The sequence below is a fragment of the Opisthocomus hoazin genome, chromosome 6 (assembly GCF_030867145.1).
Source record: "Opisthocomus hoazin isolate bOpiHoa1 chromosome 6, bOpiHoa1.hap1, whole genome shotgun sequence".
Lineage (NCBI taxonomy): Eukaryota > Metazoa > Chordata > Aves > Opisthocomiformes > Opisthocomidae > Opisthocomus > Opisthocomus hoazin.
The window spans coordinates 28,154,239-28,172,347 of NC_134419.1; the positions used below are offsets into that span (position 1 = coordinate 28,154,239).

Consider the following 18,109-nt stretch of genomic DNA (forward strand, 5'->3'; position numbering starts at 1 on the left):
TTATATTAATAAAGCATTTTATTTTACACATACAGCGGTAACTAAGTATTCTGTGCAGAATTCTTAAGTCAGTTACGTTTTTTGATAAGATTAACAATAATTTTGCACCTGAAAGCGGGTAAATCCATCATGTAAAAATAATAATAATAGTACACAAAGGAATTTTTCAAAGACCTTTTCATTTTGTTCCCTTTTTTTTTAAAAAAAAAAGAAAATCCCCAAACAGTAGTCTAAAATAACCCTTTGAGTTTTAAGTTTCAGAAATCCCAGGGCATTGTCACTTAAGGCAACATTCTATTCCAGCTGTTGAGAAATCATGCTGTATGCCTGCAGATCCAAGTGAGTACCCGTTTATTAAAGATGATGTGTGTTAAGGCACTCAAAGGGTTAATTGTGTTTCTTTTTAACCATATTAAGGCTCCCCATCCAAACAGCTTCTCATTTATTTTGTATCATTTCATAGAAAGTAGCAGCAAGACAGTGCCTTCGTTATTGGATGGCACAAAGCCGCGTTATGTTTAAGTTATTTGAACACGATACAGCAGTTAAAGTGTGGTTCTACTCTAGAGAAAAAGGGAGGGACTCAAAAATATTTGTCATTAACAATTTCCATATTTTTTGCTTGGCATTACCTCCAGGACAAAGGTCTTCATCTTAAAATAATGCTTGCTCTGGGATCTGGATGTTAAAAGTTACCCACTAAAAGATTCTGTACTACCTGCTCATCCATACTAAGAAGCGCGAGAAGCTGGAAACAAACACCAAGTCACTGTGAATGCGCCCATCTGTTGCTTCTTTATATGGAATTGTTTTTAAAGAGTAGAACTACGCTTTTATAGCAGAATGTAATAGAAAAGACGTTTTATTTGTAACTAGTTGTTCTTAACTCTAAGCAGCTGGTAACATCAGGAAAACAGCTATTTTCATTATTTGTTAATGAAAAATTTGTAAAAGTTCTCACCATATATATAAACTTAAATTCAGAATGAAGAAATACCTAAAGAAACTACGCTTTATAGTATCAAAATTATAAATCCAAATGTAAGCACACATATTTAGAGACACCATAACTTCTGCTGAAATTAGCTTATCTCAGATCTTAGCTGGTGGAGCAGCACACCTGTGATGCGCTGTCCTAGTTTTTTACCTTTCCCCCATAGCTCCTACGCAGCAATGCTGTACACTATACTGTATCATGGGAAGGTGGAATCTCCACCATCCCAGCAGTAAAGTCATTCGAACAGCTTGCTTACAGCCCGTTTGTCCACTGTAAACCACTGCAAATAGCCAAATAAACCTATGAAGACAAATGATTCGTTGCTGAGGTTTACTTCTACATCCTATTCTTTGAAGATTAACCAATACTGCAAAGCAGCTGCCCATTTATCCAGAACTAACTCACATGTTTCCCTAATTCTGCATATAACAGCAGCTTGATAATACTTATCAGAATGGAAAGCTCCAACCCACTGAACTAATTCTCAAAAAAAGCTGTAAATTTGAAAAGCCAATTTTAAGTGGTTTCTTCATAAAAATAAAGCCATTCACAGGCAGATGTTGGATTTTTGTAAATAAACAAAGCACACTTTTGTCACTGACTGGTACACAGTTTTACCAAAAATCTGATAGATACAGCAAATTAAATATTTCATAAGAGGTTTATATAATCAAAGGAAAGAAAAAAATGTATCCTTTTTTTTAAATTAAGGTAAATACTATGACATCAGTTCTGGTATAAGTTATTTCGCTAAGCTAGTGCGCTCAGTGACAGCAAGAAGGCAGAAGAACAGAGGCAAAAAAAAAAAAAAAAAGGAATGGACAAGAGCTTGTACACGAAAAGAGGTTCAGGTGTGTGCTTGAGGTGCCAAGGAGATGGGAAAGGAGAAAAACACCAACATGAACAGAGCAAAGGAAGGGCAAAGCGGAAAGCTAACACAAGAAACAAAATAAATCGAACCAATACTAATGCTTCTGGGATGGTGGCCGTGAGTTCGGTGCGTGATTAAGCAGCACAGCATTTTGCAACGGAGAAAAATATTTTCCTACTGTTTTTACAGAACCATTATTAAAACACATTTCCAAAACCGCTGGTGTATTTTTTAAGCCAAGAATATATACTTTGTTGAATAGCCTTTTATAGCCATACCCATTTATGGGCCCCAATTTAAACAACAATGAAAAAGAACAACGCAACCCCCCTAACGATTTACATTTAACAAACAGGTTGAACAGTGGGTTTAAGCAGCAGGATATTTTAGGGCCAGTCGAAGTACCCGCTTTGTGAGGGCCACCAATAACTGGCCCTAAAATATCCTGCTGACTGCGGATCTACACCTACTTAAAGACTTCTCTTTTTTAAACACATCGGATTGTACGTAAAGACCATGTATTTTGCCTGTAATGTAATTCTACAAGCATCCCAAATTCTCCTTCTCCTTGCTACAGGTCTAAAATTCCTGACACAAAATTCTATTTCTTGGCAAAACGATCACTGTATTCAATTTATTACACAATGCCGATGTACGCACTGCATGATTTTTAAGAAATCTTCAGTGACTCTGCCCTCTCCACATTCTTCATTGTATCCCTTCCATGAAGAAACCTGACCTTTGATGTTCATTCATTACAAAAGAATATTTTATCTCTGTTGTGCTTCCAACAATTACATCCTCTCCTTTGTTCTTAAAGCTAAAGTGCCCGAACGTTACAGTCTTTGACACAGTACTCGCAATACTTACGAATGTTCAGGGGGTCACAGTGAAATGGCAGTCACACTGAAAGCCTATTAATAGCGTTAGATATCGGGAAACCTGCATTCACCCAGTCTGCAGTTGCACTCTGCCTTCAGACCTTTTTTTTAATTAATGTTTTGAATAAAATTAACTAGCTTTAAACTTGTCCCTGTTCAATTTTTACTAGTAAACTGCAGTGCACAATTACAGCCCTATTTTTGTTTTGTTAGTCAAAGTGTTCCTCCAATGCAAACAACCCTACTGACTTGAAAGAGTCCATGTCTCCTCTCTGGCGAAAGGGCAGCTTATTTATTGTATACTGAACCAATGCTGAAGCTTAGCAATTGTCTTAGCTCGCTTATTTATTTTTTTAAAAACATTACAGTCATTATTGCCTCTTCACATGTGCAGATATAATTTTGGAAATTATTAATTTAATTAACTAAAGACTAAAATCCAGACAAATTTATGTTATGACAAATGAGTCATACTGTCCCCTAAAATTCAGTATACGGGCAGATAAAAAAGATCCAGTCTATGGAAAAGGAACACACAGCATCACTCTTCTATGCCCCTTACTGTAAGAGAATAACAAAACCAGACAGAAAATGGCAGAAACAAAGGTCAACACACTATAAAGTTTCAGCTGTCAGCATTCACTTCAGTTTCCCCTCTCTGTGAAAATCTTAAAGGAGGCGCAGATGACAACATGCTCCCATTGGTGCTAGTTTTACACCAGATAACCAAACCACTTTGAATATTCCATTATAAGAACATTTTTCAGTACAGAGATACAGTAAATATTTAAGAGCATATTACGTACTCCAGCATGGATGACTATCTTTAACATGGTCCATAGCTATCCAGTGTCAGTAGATACAGGGAGCTACATTTTCTATTAAGTTCTAACTGAAAAGTTCATCTTCACTTACACACTAGTTCAAGGAATTGTATTTTAAACTGGACTGCTCTCAAAGTTGCAACACTACTATAACCGTTCATTCAATCTGTTAGTAACTAGTCTTTTACTTGCAGTACATTTATGCAATTAACTGCACAAAGTTACTTGAAATACCTGTTTAAGTTTTCATTTTATATTTAGTCCAAAATATTTCCTATTACTTCACAAATACTACTCCAAATAAGAAAAAGTACTTGCAAAAGATACGTATCAGTTATTTTCAACATCTCTAGCTTAGAAGGAAACATCTGATCAGATGTCTGACTATTGTGTAATTTAAAACACATTACTACCAAAACCAACCCCAAAACATCAGTGCATTTACTCGAAATAATTATTAACATATATTGAGCAAATGAGTTTACTCCCCATATTCATGGTGTTTATTTAGAAAGGAGACTAAACGTGGGAAGGAATTTTTCATAAGAAATGGCTAGTTTTCTTTATGAAACTCAAAGTGCGAATTCTCAGCTTTTGTAGGAACACTTGTTTTTTCCAGATGTCACCCGACAAGCTGGTGGCAGTCCGGGATTCTTCAAGCATTCTACCAGAGCTGTATCGTTAGAGCAGTGATCATTCAGAAGTAACTACATTTCTGTCCACTGAAAGGTAGAATTCCCACCATCAGTTCTTCCTCCCATGGTTTTAATATCAGACCACTCTGATTCATTAAGGTAGAGTGTTAAGTATGTAGCAGAATACCTTCAGTAACACGTAACCGTACATTTTAGCACCAAAAGAGAGATCCATCCTATAGAATGAAAGTTTTGAATTTATAATCAATCTGCGTGAGGCATAATGAAAAGTGTTATAAGTATCAAAAGTATAATACGAAAGTGAATTTTACATTTAACAGCTTGGGTTGTAGGCAGAAAAATATGATCTTACACGTCATTTACCACAACTGGGTTATTTTTATAAATTATAATTATTTTCAAATTAAGATCAAATTCACTGTTTAAAACAGCCAGAATTAGCATAAAAGAGGCTGACATATATATGTCTTAGGGTAAGTTGTAAAAGCATCACTAAAAAAAACAAACCATTCTCATCTTTTAGGACTGTGAAGACTGCTACTAAAGCGATCTTTTAACTTCCCCCCATACACACATATATAAACACACACACAGCATTAAATATATACACACATGAACTGCTATCTATTCCTGTTCCAAAGTGATAAGTCATTCACTAGCTTTCTTCCTATTTACTCACACTTGTACTATCAGACTAAAAAAAAAAAATCCAGTTCCGATCACTTCCTAGACAAGATTTTGAGAACATGAAGGACGCAACTGTACATTTCATAAAAGTTTTTAAGAATTGGTCACTATAAACTGGAGGTAGTTTTGAAAAAAGTTAGCTTGAATTAATGTACGAAATCAGAAGTAACATTAATCTACAAAAAGATTTTTAAAAATGAAGTACTCTCCTGTTAGGAAGATTGTTTCTGTATCATTGAATACATTCTTTTGAAGAAAATGCAGCTTTTTGTTTCTGGTTGTTACCACTCGGCTTTCAAGAGCAGACCAAGACATGTGCACTTGTTGATCTCCCTCACTGAAAGCGTTGCTGATGCTTCCTGAAGTTGTAACGTGGACTGAATGTGGCTTCCCAGCCGTTTCCAAGGTCTTTTTCTACTGAAAACAGTTTTCAGAATTTCCTGTGAAGTGTATTAATTCTAAAATTGTGCTTCTGAAACTGCACTGTACAGAAACTGCCCTTCAATTTATCTAAAGAGAATTACACTTTACTCCTGAAAACCCAGACAATAATCTAGACAGAAAAAGATTAGCAGGAGCTCTTCCACTTTCAGTTTTATCAGTGTAAAATTTCACTGGGTAACTTTCATGCTGCATCACAGTCATGCGGTCTCATTCGTGCCAGAAAATACTTCTTTTGTAGGTTTGAAGTGTAGCAATGGAATATGTTGAACCTTAGTAATTTGTTTAAACTACAAAGATTTGAAAAAAAAGCCCAAAGAAAAATCCCTCTCAGCGAAGTTGCTGTTAAACTGACATTATTAAAAATATTAAACCCACTTTTTTTTCCTGCCCCATCCTAAGAGTAATTCATCAATTTACTCTTGCAAACAAGCATTCCACAGCAACAGGGCGGGGGGGAAATTAAAAATCTCTCTGTATTTATAATCTATTATAAATGAAATTAAATTATTGTGTAACCCTGTAGCTACTTCTAGCAAACTTCCCACTATTATTTTAAATTGTGTGCAACAGGAAAAAAAGAGAACAGAGATTTCTCATCTGCTTTTCTTGTCTTCCCTTCACAAAAAGGTAACATTCTGATATGTATATAATGTGCCATATTCTAATAAAGTATATTTGGCTGGGAGTTCCCAGGGCGAAGTCTGTTGCCAGCACTGGACCCACTGGGAAGAGCAGATGCCTAGAGAATTAAATCAAATCCAAAGTGAAGTTTCGAATAACATCCAAAGCTCCTGTATCAAAGCCACATATGTCCAACATGCCTCTGTCATCTGGATCTGCGATTGTAAACCCATTTGAGGTCATTCCACAAACAATCAATTTAGCAGGAATACCCATTTTCTAGACAAAGGACAAAAAAAAAAAAGAAAAATCAGAATACACATATAGAGTAACTTAAACCCACCAGAGGGCCAAATAATCATAGCTTATTTCAAATGCAAATGTTTATTTGCTATTCTGCAGCTCATTCTGAGAGAAAACTTTCAATAATAATTATCAAATCATCTAACAGGAGTCAAAGAGTGTATTTTTGTTCAAGGCAAGGATTTCCAAATCATAGAATCATAGAAAGTTTTGGGTCGGAAGGGACCCCTAGAGGTCATCTAGTCCAACCCCCCCGCAGCGAGCAGGGACACCGCTAACTAGATCAGGTTGCTCAGAGCCCTGTCCAACCTGGTCTTGAATGTTTCCAGGATTGGGGCCTCCACTACCTCTCTGGGCAACCCGCTCCAGTGTTTCACAACCCTCATTGTAAAAAATTTCTTCCTTATATCCGGCCTAAACCTACCCTGTTTTAGTTTAAAACCATTACCCCTCGTCCTATCACTGCTGTCTCTACTAAAAAGATTGTCCCCATCTTTCCTATAGGCTCCCTTTAAGTACTGAAAGGCTGCAATCAGGTCTCCCCGCAGCCTTCTCTTCTCCAGGCTGAACAAGCCCAACTCTCTCAGCCTGTCCTCATAGGAGAGGTTGGTTGAACAAATACAACAACTGTGGCCTGGACAATTCTCCTAAATGAGCTGAATTTACCCGTTAGTAACCTGTAAAGTAAAGCAATGCAAGTGGCATGAAGGCCAGAGAACAGGAACTCTTTGTTGAAAGAATAAATTTAGGAATTGGAGCTCATCTCAACTAAGAAGAGTAGAACACAGTGGGGAAGTTAAAAATTTTTGGTATTCATTTCCATGGGGTGGACACGATACGAAGATTAATGTCCATACACACATGCTTGCCAAAAAGTATTTCTTTATAGCTTAAAAAAAATAGTTCCTTTAAAGCATAAAAGATTGTTTGCTGAATAAATAAGAGTTTCTAATAGCAATGTGCTTGGAGAAGGCATTTTTTTTAGTTCTAATTTAAAATTATGAAGCTGCACAGCTTAGAGCAGCCCCTTTAAAACATAATGAGCTTTCTTCATAATATACCATCACCCCATCTGACTGACACCTTCCCTACAGGCTTATCTTCATTACTTCATTTAAACTTTGTGGTACCTATCGCAGATATCAAAGTTAAATTTAATTCTGTGAGTCAAATTTCATTCTCCAAGAACCACAAAAAACTTATTCAATCAATTATATATAGAAAGCAGAAATTCATACATTCCCTAAATATCAAATTTCCATCTGTAGTGCAGTTCTCCAAGCAGGTTAGGATAATTATAGACCCTTTTAGCAATTCATTGGTTTTAAATACGCACAGTTAAGGCAGAATTAGTGCACATATTGCACAACTGCAGAATATATCACTTTTTAACAACATATAATTTACTGAAAAAGCCAAAACTAGTTCAGTCTCTAAAACATTTTTAGAACTGCTATTTATGGTGTACTGCATTGATCAATTATAAACAATCAGAAGCATATTTACCTCTCTGTACTCTCTAAGAGCTGTTGCAGGATGAGTATTTCCAGCAAAGGTCTCGTTATCAGTGAATACAATGAAGACATCAGCAGCTGTCTGAGTTTTTTGAGCCCATATCATTGGAAGGGAACAATCAGTAGTACCCATTGGAATCTTAAAAGAAAAAAAAATACACGGAACACACTAATACAGAAAACCATGGAAAATTACTTTTTATGTAAGTTTCATGTATTATTACACACAGAGGCTTCTTTGTTAAACAACAGTTCACTTATTAATTTCATTTCAGTTTTGTACAGGTTTTTTTTGCTTGAATTTCTTTAATACTGTTTTCAAACTAACTCATTGTGATGTTAACACTGCCATTCTAAATGGCAATGTTTAATATCCAGCAGTTGCAATAATGACATCTGCTGGACTTTCTCTAAATAAACAGGAGAAAAAAAAAAATCCAGTGTTTTACTATACAGATAAAAACTGAACACAGTACTAGAATTGATTACAAAGAAAATACAGTGTAATTACTGAGACTTCTAAACTCTGATTTCAGCAACAGCTATTTCCTAAATTTTTGTTTGTTTTTTACATACTTCATACATTTTCACTAATACTTGAGGTAACGTCATATCAGCCGTCACTGGGCAAGGGACCATTTCATGTGAAAAGGCAACAATATGGGAATCCTTCTCAGTACGTGCTACAACCTGAGAAAGAAAAAAAAAAATTAGTTATATTATTCCGAATTTTTAATGTCTGAATCAAGGCATTCCCTACCAAACACACAACATGACATATCCTTTTGTATTTCAGTCACCATGGCTCCTCACGTGCACTAATGCTTCACTCGACACTTGAAGTATTCTCTAATACTACTGCCAATAAACGTTGCAAAAATCTGAGCTAAAGAACTGCTCTAATTACTGTAACTTAACATACTTCTGTATTTCTTCTCTCCCCTCTGACATAAAACACTAAACATTTTTAAACACCAATAAAAGTTCAACTCCTTTATAATATATATACACAAGAAGCTTTAGAATATCAAATTGAGGGGAACACGATTGTGATACAAGGCCATACTGATAACTCACATGCACCCAAGAATTACTCCAAAATTTCTTAATCCAGTCTGGATTATTCTATGAAAGCTTCTGAAAAAAATTAAAACGTATTTTCAGCTAAGATAAGTGAACAAGCAGCCTTGACCACTTCGATTTACACTGGAAACCAACTTCCTCAAATTGATGTTTCTGAATTTGGTTACCAGTATCTTTAAGCATCTGGTCTACCAGTGAAGTGCAAGGTCACATCTTCTGTATCCAGAACATATTATACGTAAGTTTCCTTCTGATTTCTAACCAGTTTTACAGCACCTGTGTATCAAAAGAGGAGCTCAGGCTGCAAAGAGTTATAAAGAAAAGAAGTTTAATGCCTCACCATACACATTGCTGCTGCAACTGTGCTAGCATTGAGCACGCTGCCCAAAACTTTTTGTGTCATTGATGCACTGACATCAACTGCAAGTAAGAAGCGTTTTCCTGTTGGTTCAACTGTCTAAAAAAGAAAAAAAAAAGAAAATAGGTACAAATAATTAATATATTAATTTCTTCTGCTGCCTTCAACCCTAGAAGTGGGCCTTTTTAAAATTCTTTCTGGGGCAATGTTAGGACAGTAATGTTGCCAAAAGCTGAATATATCATGAAGTTTTGATTCTTTGTTTAATAAAATCCCAATTCCTAAGATGTTTGCTATAAAGTGTCAAAATTGTTATCCACCCAACAAACTTTTCTGGATTTCATAAGCTTTTGGAAAACAGAGGAATCTTAAAAAGCTTAACAAACTGAAGAACTACATTACCTTGAAAGTTTTGTAAAATGAGGCATCTAAAGCTTCTAAAATGTCTTCATCAGGACGCCACCAAAGCTTCCCTCTGCTTCCATGTCCAGTTTTATAGGTTTCTAATGCAACCAAAATATGGAATGGATGTATTCTACCCTATGGGCAAAAGGAAATCAACAGTAAGTTTTTGAAAATCTGAACTCCTTAAAAAAAAAAAGGTAACAAACTAAACCTGAAAATAAGATCCTACTACGAAAATATGTTTTAGTATATTGTTATTTTACATTTGTTAAATTTGAAGAGTTCATGCAGTCTTTACAGAGCTATTGTATGAACTGATACCTGTCAGTTACTGGTAAATGGACCTCAGCCCTTTCCAGAATCCTCCAATTAATTTCAAATTTTATTTTATGCTGTCACCAGAATTTTGGCGAAATTTCACAGCTCTAAGATTGTCCAGTGCTATTTTCTATCACAGACTTACAGTAAGAGAAAGTCTCTACCCTGCTGAGGGGAAAGGAGTTCAGCTAGGAAAAGAACAAACTTAAAACTAGTTTTGTATCAGATATAGTAAAACTGGACAAAAAACAACCCCTATTTTCAGAATAGAGCATTCATTTCCTCTTACTGTAAGAGGACAGTCCAGACATTTCCCTTTTTTCCCCTGCTTTCCCTACATAAATCAAATCAGTGGCTGCCACATGCTAAATATTCTAAACCGCATCTTTGCTTTACTGATTTATCAACATTTTGTTATCTTTTTCCTCAAGGGGAGCTTCAGTCATTAATCACTACTAGCAGCATATCTTAGCAAATCTGAATGCCTGTCCATTGTCTGTCTTCCATCAAGGTGTTCTGCTCCCTTCTCCAGTGCCTCAGTAAGTACGCGTGTTAAAGAAGAAACCAGAGAAGGGGAAGAGCAGTGGGATGGGGAAATAAAAGGACCCACTGTTGTTGTTCTTGTTTCAGCTATGGTCTTGAAGAAGTTACATGTCCTGATTTTAACCTCTCCAACTCACAAAACTTGTCTTCTCTATCTCCCATTAATTTCCTGAAAATTTTGTTCTCCCTTTGGGGAACCCTCTTTTCCCTCTTATTCTCTTACCTCTTTGATGGACAGTAAGGCAATCTGAAAGGAGGAAGCCTCCTTGTTCCACCTTTTTTTTTCCTCTCAGCTGCTATGCTAGTTTGTGCATTCACTTCCTAGCACCCTACAAAAGTGACTTCCACTCACTTTTTAAGCTTGTATTGCTGATTTTAAATTACAAGGCTCAGAAGCAATGGATGAACCCAACAGGCAAAGCTTGCCACAGCCCTAATTTAAGCAAAGATCCTAGCTGTCAATATACTTAACTTGTAGAAAGGTTTCAGAAATAAGGGAGCAGGATCAAATGAGAAATGATAAATACAAGTTTTAAAATAACAGTACAGGTATTCCACTGCAGTTTTTTAAAAGAATAAACTACACATTTCCTCTAAAGAACATCCCTTTTATTTTGTAAAGAGGCTGCCTGAAGAAATGCAGTTTAGGAAGAGATTAAAAACTACAAAGGCTGGCACTGATTATGAAGTTCATACCTTTTTTAGCAGTGTCTCATTTCTCAGTCTTTCACATACTATTGCCACTTCTGAACCTCGTGGTTCAAGCAGTGAATTTGCTGTCAGCTTTCCTAAATTTCTCAACAATACAGAAATGGACATGTCCTTCAGCAATGCCTTCCAAATCTATGACCAAAGCAAAAGAAGGGAAAAAAAGAGATGAGATTCCCAAACTACAGGAGCTGACATCTGTATATTAAATAAGTGTATTTTAAAATAAACGTACAAGTTTTATGAAGATCTTCATTATTTTAAATTAACTACTTGGGTAAACAACTTGAAAAACAGCATAAGGGCTATTTTTTAATGGAAATCTAGACTTAAGACTCTGAAAAGCATTATTCTAAAGAGAATACAAAGCTAATGAAGTTTACCTACCTCTTTAGATTTCAGGTGGTTTGTCAGGAGATGCTCTCTAACTAGACCATATTCCTCTATTAAGTGAGTAACTTCCAATTCATCTTTTGTGCGTTTTACTTTCTCTACAGCCTCCAGATACTTCAAGAGTTTTTCAGTCTCAGCAGAAACTGCTTTGTCTTTATAAGCCTCTTGGACATCTTTCCACCCTTTGGTAATATATTTAGTGACTACAGCAATTCCTATTGGAAAGAAAAATATTTTCCAAGCAGGATTACCATCTTTATACCAGCATTTATCATTCTAGCAAGCAAATCCGTTAGCAGGTTTCATTCTCAGACCTGCCAACCAGCTATAAAAAAAGTCAGCCACACACAACTCAGAGCAGTAGTTTTAATTACTGTATTATTCTCCGTAGAAGTAAGGAGTCTAATGTATTTGAAACCAACAGATCTTCCCAAATAACAAAGTAGTGTTATTTCATCACCTGTAAGCAAATAGGAACAAACTGAGGGAATTGTATTATTCTATCTTCTCTTGACATGAGGAAGAAAAAGAAGGAACAACCCTGTTCATCTTGAAGATAAACAGGTCAATTTCTGATATAAGGACTCATGTTTTTAAGGGGCAATTTACAGGATACCATCACTAAGAAGTCATCAGTCTACAATGGTACTTAGTTCCACAGTAAATATAAAAGGTTTAAAACAGAGTATTTTCAGGTAAATAAAAATGTATTACCTTCACTGGCAGGTTTTAGGTGGGACAACCTCAGAAGATCTTTATGAGACCAACCACTTCTTTGTTTATATTTTGTAACTGCTAAAGCAACAGCCATGCCATTCTTTCCATTGTACCAATCTGCAACAGCTTTCCTCAGTGCACGGCCCCACATGCCACATTTCATGCCCTCCTTCAGATCTTTTTTAAATTGGATGAAAGTAAACAGATGGGTTGGTATGCAACACACCTCAGGAACAGCTTTAAATGCCGCTTGTTTCGTTTTTGCATCAGAACACTGTGAGCAAATCGCAAGAGCAAAAAGCAGGGGCTCCTGTTTTGCTGCTCTGCCTTCTTGACTAAACGTCTTTATTTCTTGGACAACTTCACAACCTCTACCCTCTTCAATCAGTCTTATTAAAGCTTGTGCATTTTCAAAGCCCAGCTTCTGCTCCTTGATGTAATAAGTACCACCTTCTGAACCAAAACACAAGAAACGCTGCAGTCGATTCGTATCGGTGACATGCCACACATAATCACTTTCAGAGTTCGGCACCTGCTTTTCATTCAGGAGTTGCATTTGGTTTTCCTTGTCCTCCATTGTTTACACTTCCAAGAGGTCTGTTGAAAGAATAATAAAGTTTATTAAGAACTACTGTGAAAACCTGATGACTCTACTCTTTCATCACTTCTCAGCAAAGTAAATGTATCTTCTCTATACTCTTGTAATTTTTCCTTCATAAATTCCGTAAGAGCATACCCTAAGTGTGCAGCAATACATACCAGTTAGGGGAAAAGAAAGAGAAAAATCTCTACGTTACAATGGTGACAAATTTATTTCCTTAACACCAACTGAGAAACTACTTAACCCCAGTAAGTGGCACACAGAAAACATGGCTGGTCTTATGCCGTTTGGCCCCTAAAATATTACACCACTTAGGCAGATTTTTGGATTGCATACTAAATTGCTCAAAACTCAGATCTTGCCCTACTCTGCTTCGCTGAAGAATTGGTAATACTGACTAACTGAAGAAACATGATGCTAAAATAAAGAACTAAAATACTGAAAAACTGTTTAGTCAGAAGACTGTGAAAGTTTCAATATGGTAGGGTTCAGTGAGGCTTAGACAACAGCTTTTTAACAATTGACAGTAGCTCTAGAAAAAATATCTTTATTACAGGGTCAAATAGTCTGCTGTATCAAGTGAGATCCAATAAAACACACAGACATAACAACAAATTCTGTACTGCTTTACATTTGAGCTTAAGTAGTAAAAAAAAGCACAAAAATTCACAATCATTCAGGTCTTTATACACTCTTGAGCTGCAAGAGAGTTCAGCTGTAAAATTTGCAGGCAGCAACACTGCTCTTACTTGGAGAGTGTCTAGCATTGTAAAATTCAAGCCGTAATATTTAAACTGAAATAAACGCAGGTGAACTGAAATCAGTAGGGTAAGGGGAAGAAAATGCATCATCATTATCTCCAAACCACTAATATGACAATAATAAATTCAGTTTTCTCAGTTCTCACCAAACAATAAAAAGACACTAAATAGCACCAAGAGGTCCTACTTAAAAAAAAAAGCACCAATAATCCACTCCATCAAACTGCATATAGATCTTAAAATACGCACACACTACAGTCAGAGCAGACACAAATGACATTTCAAAGAAAGTCACATAACCATTTTTAAGTATTGTACGCTCTCTACTTTTGACATGCTTGTTTGGATACTGAAGAAAATAGTCATTTTGCTTCATTTCCCAGGATAAGTTAGCACAAATAAATGTCACCAATGTACACACAGATTCCTCCCCACCCCCCCATTAAAGTAACATACTGATTTACAACTTCCCTACTTTCTCTTTGATACAGAATTTTCCTTTCTGTGCAAGTTACCAGGAGTGTACCCATCCTCCATGCTTGCCCATCTGCAGTGATGTGCTGTCTACATCCAGAGTTCAGTAACAAATACTTATCAGTGCTCCCATTATATTCCATATGCTGCTAAAATCATAAAAATGGAAGCCATATGCTGATACTTGGTTTAAAAATGCAGGTTTCAGTTAATTTTTAACTAAGAAGCATCTTTCATTGTATTATTCAGAACACCAGTGCTCAGCTATTCTTCTTAGTGCTTAAATATTCTAACCATGTCTCCTGCCAAACCAATTTAAATACACATGATGGCTGAGCCGACTTTCACTGACATCTGAAGCATGCAAATACACCGAAAATAACAAGGGTGGTATTCGCAGTGCATGAATACCATAGCAGGACGTTTTATTTCAATACATTTCAATTAGCTGGTTTCATTAAACAGTAGGTAATGTTTCATAATAAACATACAAAACCCAAACAAAAAAATCCAGAAATCACAGTCAGCATCCATTAGTTTATTTATCAGAAAAAAATGGTATGTGGAAAGATACTGAAAAACCCCATTATCTTGAAGCAAAAATAAGAATGGGAAGCAGAAACGATCATGTATGAGTAACGAGATCTCCATATATATATGAAATATTGAGAATAATTTCTTGTTGCATCTTTCATACCCCTACTATAATAAATATTACCACATTAAAGTAAGACTAATGGGAAAAATCTTTTCAGTCACCTATGGATTACCAAGACTTAAACTGAACTGGAAGGACCATGCCTTTGGTTAAATAAAACATTTATGATCTCACTTTGCTGATCATATTAAGAAATACCAGCACTAGTCTGAATATTTTAAAATATTTTCCTACATTTTTCCATTTGCACAGGTTCCATCTGATACATCCATTTTATTTTAATTCCCACTTGGAGAGCCTCACTTGTCCTCACACGCTTAGTTTTACAGTCACTAACACAAATGAGCTACCATTGTCATCACCACCCTGAGAATGGGAACAAAACCTAAACAAAATAATGGTAACATTTCTAAAATTACAAATAAGATTTATCTGGTTTGAAATCTGGATTTATTTATAAAATACCGCAACACAAGATCAGTATTTCCATCAAAGGTATCATCCTGAAAGACAAACAGTTCACTACTCCATTGTTACATGTGACTATGCAGTGTGACGCTAATTGTATTGTATTAAATAAGTTTAGAGCTAATCATCAGAGAAAAAAAATTCTGCTGTGGCACTTCTGTATTACACCATATAACAAACCTAACTTACACGCATTAGTGATGAATAATTTTTATGTTTACTTTTGTACAGACTTGGCTTTTGTACAGACTCACAGCACTGAAAAGAGGTATGTGCTGGCACCCATAGGCTTCCAACACAAACATCTGTATTTTAGAAGATGGTAGCATCCATAGGCTTCTCACACAAATCCATATTTTAAAAAGATATGCAAATGTATGCTTCTAGTTTTTGTGAAGCTGCTTCTAGTTTTTCTGAAGCTTAGCTCTTTAATTTGCCTTAGGAATATACTAGGAGCTACAAAAACAGATGCCGTAACATTTTCGACCTTTTCTAAAGCTTCATTTTCACTCCGCCTTCAAAGTCATCTTCTCAGACAGAAGACAGCATTTCACAACGGAATGAATAACCTGCAGTACTTATCCCATTAAAAATGCCTACAAGTCCTCTGAAACCTTTAATAAAGTTATTAATGCCTGCTGATAAGCAATCTAGGATACAAACCAGACTTCTCTCCAACAGCTGATGCTGCCTCGGGGATTTAAAAAGAGCTTCAAACCAACATAATCTTTTGGATCCTAATATGAATTGTATATTCTTTAAAATAAATTTGTATTTTAAAAATTACCTTTGAAACCTGCAATAGCTGATGCAAACCAGTAATTTCACTACTGAACAGCCACACTAGAAGTATCAAATTAAAACTTTGCCAGGATCTACTGGAAAAGCACTTATTCAGTGTTGAACTATTTAAATCACGCTGGCCATTTCCAACTCCTGTTTTATATTTCAACCTCACAAGTTCCCAAAGCCATTCCCTCCTTCTAACCAGTCCCTCTCCTTTGCTCAGACCTCAAGCTTATTTTCTCCTTTGACACCTGTACAACACAGACAACTTGCACCCTCACAGACGGATAAATGCAAATACACACTTAGCTTCTGGCATGCTCTACCATAACCCTACTCTTCATCTGCTGAGCTGCAGCAGTGAACTTAAATTTCAAACACGAAGGATTTACCAGTGATATATTCTGGCTCCACAGGCATTTCCAATTTCTGAGCTACTTGAATGCCAACAGCAATGTGAAAATCCTTGAAAGTCACAGATTAGACTCTTCATAACAAAAACAGCTGAACTAAAATTCATGGTTGCTCACAATTATTAGTCAAGAGAAAAAACACTAAGGGTTTTTTTTTATATTACAAACACCAAATACATTAATCTTTAAGTAAAATATGGCTTTGACTGGTCTGAAACAGCCTATACAGCACTTGCATCTTGATTGGTAAGTCAGTATCTTTATGTTTGTAATATCATAGAATGCTTTGGGTTGGAAGGGTTTAAAGGTCATCTAGCCCAGCCCCCCTGCAGTGAGCAAGGACATCTTCAACTCAATCAGGTTGCTCAGAGCCCTGTTCAACCTGGCCTTGAATGTTTTCAGGGATGGGGGCATTGACCACCTCTCCGGGCAACCCATTCCAGTGTTTTACCACCCCCATTGTAAAAAATATCTTCCTTATATCTAGTCTAAATCTACCCTCTTTCAGTTTGAACCCACTACCCCCTGTCCTGTCACTACACGCCCTTGTCAACAGCCTGTCCCCACCTTTCCTACAGGCCCCCTTTAAGTACTGAAAGGTCTCCCTGGAGCCTTCTCTTCTCTAGGCTGAACAACCCCAAGTCTCTCAGCCTTTCCTCATAGGAGAGAGATTCCAGCCCTCCCGTCATCTTTGTGGCCCTCCTCTGGCCCCGCTCCAGCAGGACGAGGTCTGTCCTGCGCCGAGGGCTCCAGAGCTGGCTGCAGGACTGCCGGTGGGGTCTCAGCAGAGCGGAGCAGAGGGCCAGAATCCCCTCCCTTGCCCTCCTGGCCACACTGCTGGGGATGCAGCCCAGGATAAGATTGGCGTTCTGGGCTGCGAGAGCACATTGATGGCTCATGTCCAGCTTTTCCTCCACCAGTACCCCCTAAGTCCTTCTCAGCAGGGCTGCTCTCAATCCCTCGCTCCCCCAGCCTGTAATGATACTGGGGGCTGCCCCAATCCAGGTGCAGGACTTTGCACTTGGCCTTGTTGAACCTCATGAGGTCCACATGGGCCCACTTCTCCAGCTTGTCCAGGTCCCTCTGGATGGCATCCCGTCCCTCAGGTGTGTCGACTGCACCGCTCAGCTTGGTGTCATCCGCAAACTTGCTGAGGGTGCACTCAATCCCACTGTCTATGTCATTGATGAAGATATTAAACCGTACTGGTCCCAATAGGGTCGCCTGAGGGATACCACTTGTCACCAATCTCCACCTGGACATTGAGACATCAACCACCACCCTCTGGATGCGACCGTCCAACCAATTCCCCATCCATCAAACAGTTCACCCATCAAATCCGGATTGCTCCAATTGAGAGACAAGGATGTTGCTGTACCATAACGACTGAGCTTTGTAAGTTAACCTCTGTTATTTTGTATGACTTTTACAATGCACCTCTAGTTTTCCTAACAAATAAAATGTCTTAGAAGTTTCAGGCACATATGAAAAAATACATAAATAGCACAAAGCTTTAACAGAACTATGGGTTCTAACTTAAGGTCCTAAATTTAACTGCTACATTAACAATGATGAATCAAACTTTGTAGTGAAAACATACGTAATTAAACTTTGACCAAGTCAGA

General features: G+C 37.0%; 1 protein-coding gene across 3 annotated transcripts in view; it reads right to left on the reverse strand.

Moving 5' to 3' along the window:
• The window catches only part of RO60 (Ro60, Y RNA binding protein), a 19,215-nt gene continuing 1,106 nt past the window's right edge, over positions 1-18,109 (reverse strand). The window contains exons 2-10 of one of the 3 annotated variants that reach the window (XM_075422345.1): positions 12,321-12,920; positions 11,601-11,821; positions 11,202-11,348; positions 9,642-9,779; positions 9,222-9,338; positions 8,375-8,488; positions 7,791-7,937; positions 6,182-6,260; positions 1-6,099 (exon numbers count right to left, since the gene is read on the reverse strand). In XM_075422345.1, the coding sequence (XP_075278460.1) occupies positions 5,978-6,099; positions 6,182-6,260; positions 7,791-7,937; positions 8,375-8,488; positions 9,222-9,338; positions 9,642-9,779; positions 11,202-11,348; positions 11,601-11,821; positions 12,321-12,900 (1,665 nt within the window). In that variant the 5' untranslated portion in view covers positions 12,901-12,920 and the 3' untranslated portion in view covers positions 1-5,977. Of the gene's footprint in view, positions 6,261-7,790; positions 7,938-8,374; positions 8,489-9,221; positions 9,339-9,641; positions 9,780-11,201; positions 11,349-11,600; positions 11,822-12,320; positions 12,921-18,109 lie in introns of those variants that run through there. The other 2 variants (XM_075422343.1, XM_075422344.1) reach the window with 2 other exon arrangements.